Here is a 2618-nt window from a genome sequence, read left to right as displayed (position 1 = left end):
ACTATGGGATGTAGATTGGCATATTTTAGATTACCTGAATAATCCCATAATTCTGTCTTTTACAATTTCTAGAGTATGGATATATGATGTTACATTTTCACTTAGAAAACTGATTTAACACATATTATGTGTCACAAATTGAGTAAAACTGGAACACGAAGTTAAGACTGATGTCTCAGGCCTAGATGTTACAAAATTTCCAGTCTCTTAGTATGAAAAGTATATAGGTATATTATTTGTTAAGTTTTGATATATATATATATATATATACACACACACATATATAAATATACACACACATACACATAAATATAGATATAAATATAGGTATAAAAGGGTGTGAAGACCAATTCTTAATCTATGTAGAAGCTGGGAAGACCTGAAATAGACTAAGGGGTTCTATCAGTCTACTGCGGGTCATGAAGTTCTGATACAATACTATGATGGTTGGTCATTTTGCATGAACTTGGGGAGGTTCATTTCATTATTAAATTTAACTGAATATTTAGTTTGTTTTGTTATTCTTCCACGGAAATCTAAAAAATCTAGCTTGATCTGAGTTATGCTAGTTCTGCCTGTCTTAGTATAAAAGTTAACCTTTATTCTATCTTGGTTTACTTTGTTTCAGCACCAACTTTTGGTCCATATTCAACTGTTTTATTCTTATTGGAAGAAAATTATATATTATATAATTTTTTATCATGGATCATAAGAGTAAAACTAAATTTATCACCACTGCCTAAATTAAAGATTTTTGGTTACACTACTTTATTAACCTAACCACCTGCTTATGCTTCAATAGTTAAACATCTTAATTTATGAAACTAATTGTATATACAACTGCAATTGTACTAGTTAGGAATTATTACTCGAGCTCATACATTGAAAATCTAGCAATCTAGTTAAACTAGCTAATCCCAGTTGTCTTGCATTGGGAAAGAGTTTAAGTAAACCATGCTAATAATAAAGGATACTTCTCTAACAATAATCAGTGCTCTTCTACTCATTTAGCTGTAAGGATAGATAGGGCTCCTTAGCAAAGAAAATAAAATCATGCATTGAAACATTTTCTTCACTATGTAAAGCAATCTATTAAAATATCAACACTGTGATTCCCTTGCAGGTATGAAGAAGCAACTGCCTCAAATCAATCATCTGAGCTCCTGATGTGGTTAGTTTTATGTCAACTTGACTGGTGCCCACGGGGTGGCCAGATATTTGGTCAAACATATTTATGGGTCTGTGAGGGTGTTTCTAGATGAGATTAACATTTGAATTAATAAAAGCAAGTAAAGCAGACTGTCCTCCCCAATGTGAATGGGGCTCAACCAACCCATTGAAGGAATGAATAGACTAAAAGACTGAATAAGAAAACTTATTTCTAACTGCTTGACTGTCTTCAAGCTGGGACATCAGTATTCTCCTGCATTCAAGCTCAGTCTGGAACTTACACCACTAGCTGGCTCTCCTGCATCTCCTCGCCTCGCGTCTTCGCCTTGCTGTGCCTCAGCCGAGTCATGCCACGCCTGCCGGTTCTCTGCCTACTTCCCAGCTGCCACATGACCCTGCTGGTCCTGCAGCCTGGTCAGCGCCTGGCCCACTCGGAGCCTCCCCGCCAGCACCCCGTGTCGACCGTAGAGGTGGCTATTGCCCTCGTGGTGTTTTTTACCACCTTCTTAACCCCTAGTGGTTATGTGCTAAGCAATATGAACCAGTTCTGAAGACGGTAGTGGGAGAAGATGTAGAGCAGCTGTTAACGTCCAACAAACTTTCAAAAAACGCTGTGGCTTCTTTAAATGAGTAAAAGTGCTTAGTTGGGTTGATGATGCAACCGCTGTGGGTATTCACTTTCATAACCACATGCTTATGGTAAATATTTTGCACTTTTTTTGTATTGTGTATTATAGAAAGTTGTATAGTCATTTAAAAATGTTAAATAAGATTGAGACAGTTGTTTATGCTTGGTAAAAAAAAAAAAAAAAGAGAGAGAGGTGTCTTATATTGATACGACACACACACACAGAGTCAAATTCTCAAAAGCAAAGAATACAACAGTGTTTGCCAGGGGCTGGGGGGATGGAGAAAATGGGGAATTGTTATTTAATGGGCATAAAATTTCAGTTACACTGGATGAATAAATTCTAGAATATATGCTGCGCAACATAGTACATATAGTTTACAATACAGTATTGCGCTCTTAAAAATTTAAGAGGGTAGATCGCATGTTAATATCTCACCACAATAAATAAATAAACAAGAAAACTCTGGAAGGTACTGCTATGTATATTACCTTGATTGTCGTGATGGTATCAAAGGTGTATCAAAGGTGTTTGCATATGTCCCAATTCATCAAACTGTACACATTAAATACATGCAGCATACATATAAATGATAACTCAACAAGGCTGTTAAAAAATAGGAAACTTCCTCAATCTGATCAAATGAATCTAAAAAAAAATCTACAGCCTAGATTTTCAATAATGAAGGAAACCTGAATATTTACCCTGTGTAATCAGGAAAAGGGTAATGATTCCCACTTTCAACATTCCTGTTCAACATTGTTCTGAAGGCCCTAGCCATTGCAATAAGGCAAAAAAAAATCAATAAAAGATAAAGCC

General features: G+C 35.8%; 1 protein-coding gene across 1 annotated transcript; it reads left to right on the top strand.

The window, feature by feature from the left end:
* The first annotated feature begins 1517 nt into the window (after positions 1 to 1517).
* Positions 1518 to 1721, top strand: COX8C (cytochrome c oxidase subunit 8C). The gene has a single exon (XM_027078057.1). The coding sequence runs from the start codon at positions 1518 to 1520 to the stop codon at positions 1719 to 1721; it is 204 nt and encodes a 67-aa protein (XP_026933858.1).
* Positions 1722 to 2618: the final 897 nt, after the last annotated feature.

This window comes from Aethalodelphis obliquidens, unplaced genomic scaffold, assembly GCF_003676395.1.
Source record: "Aethalodelphis obliquidens isolate GAN/ISIS:26980383/991018 unplaced genomic scaffold, ASM367639v1 scaffold2, whole genome shotgun sequence".
In the NCBI taxonomy this organism is placed as follows: domain Eukaryota; kingdom Metazoa; phylum Chordata; class Mammalia; order Artiodactyla; family Delphinidae; genus Aethalodelphis; species Aethalodelphis obliquidens.
This window is presented reverse-complemented; position numbering and strand designations above follow the sequence as displayed.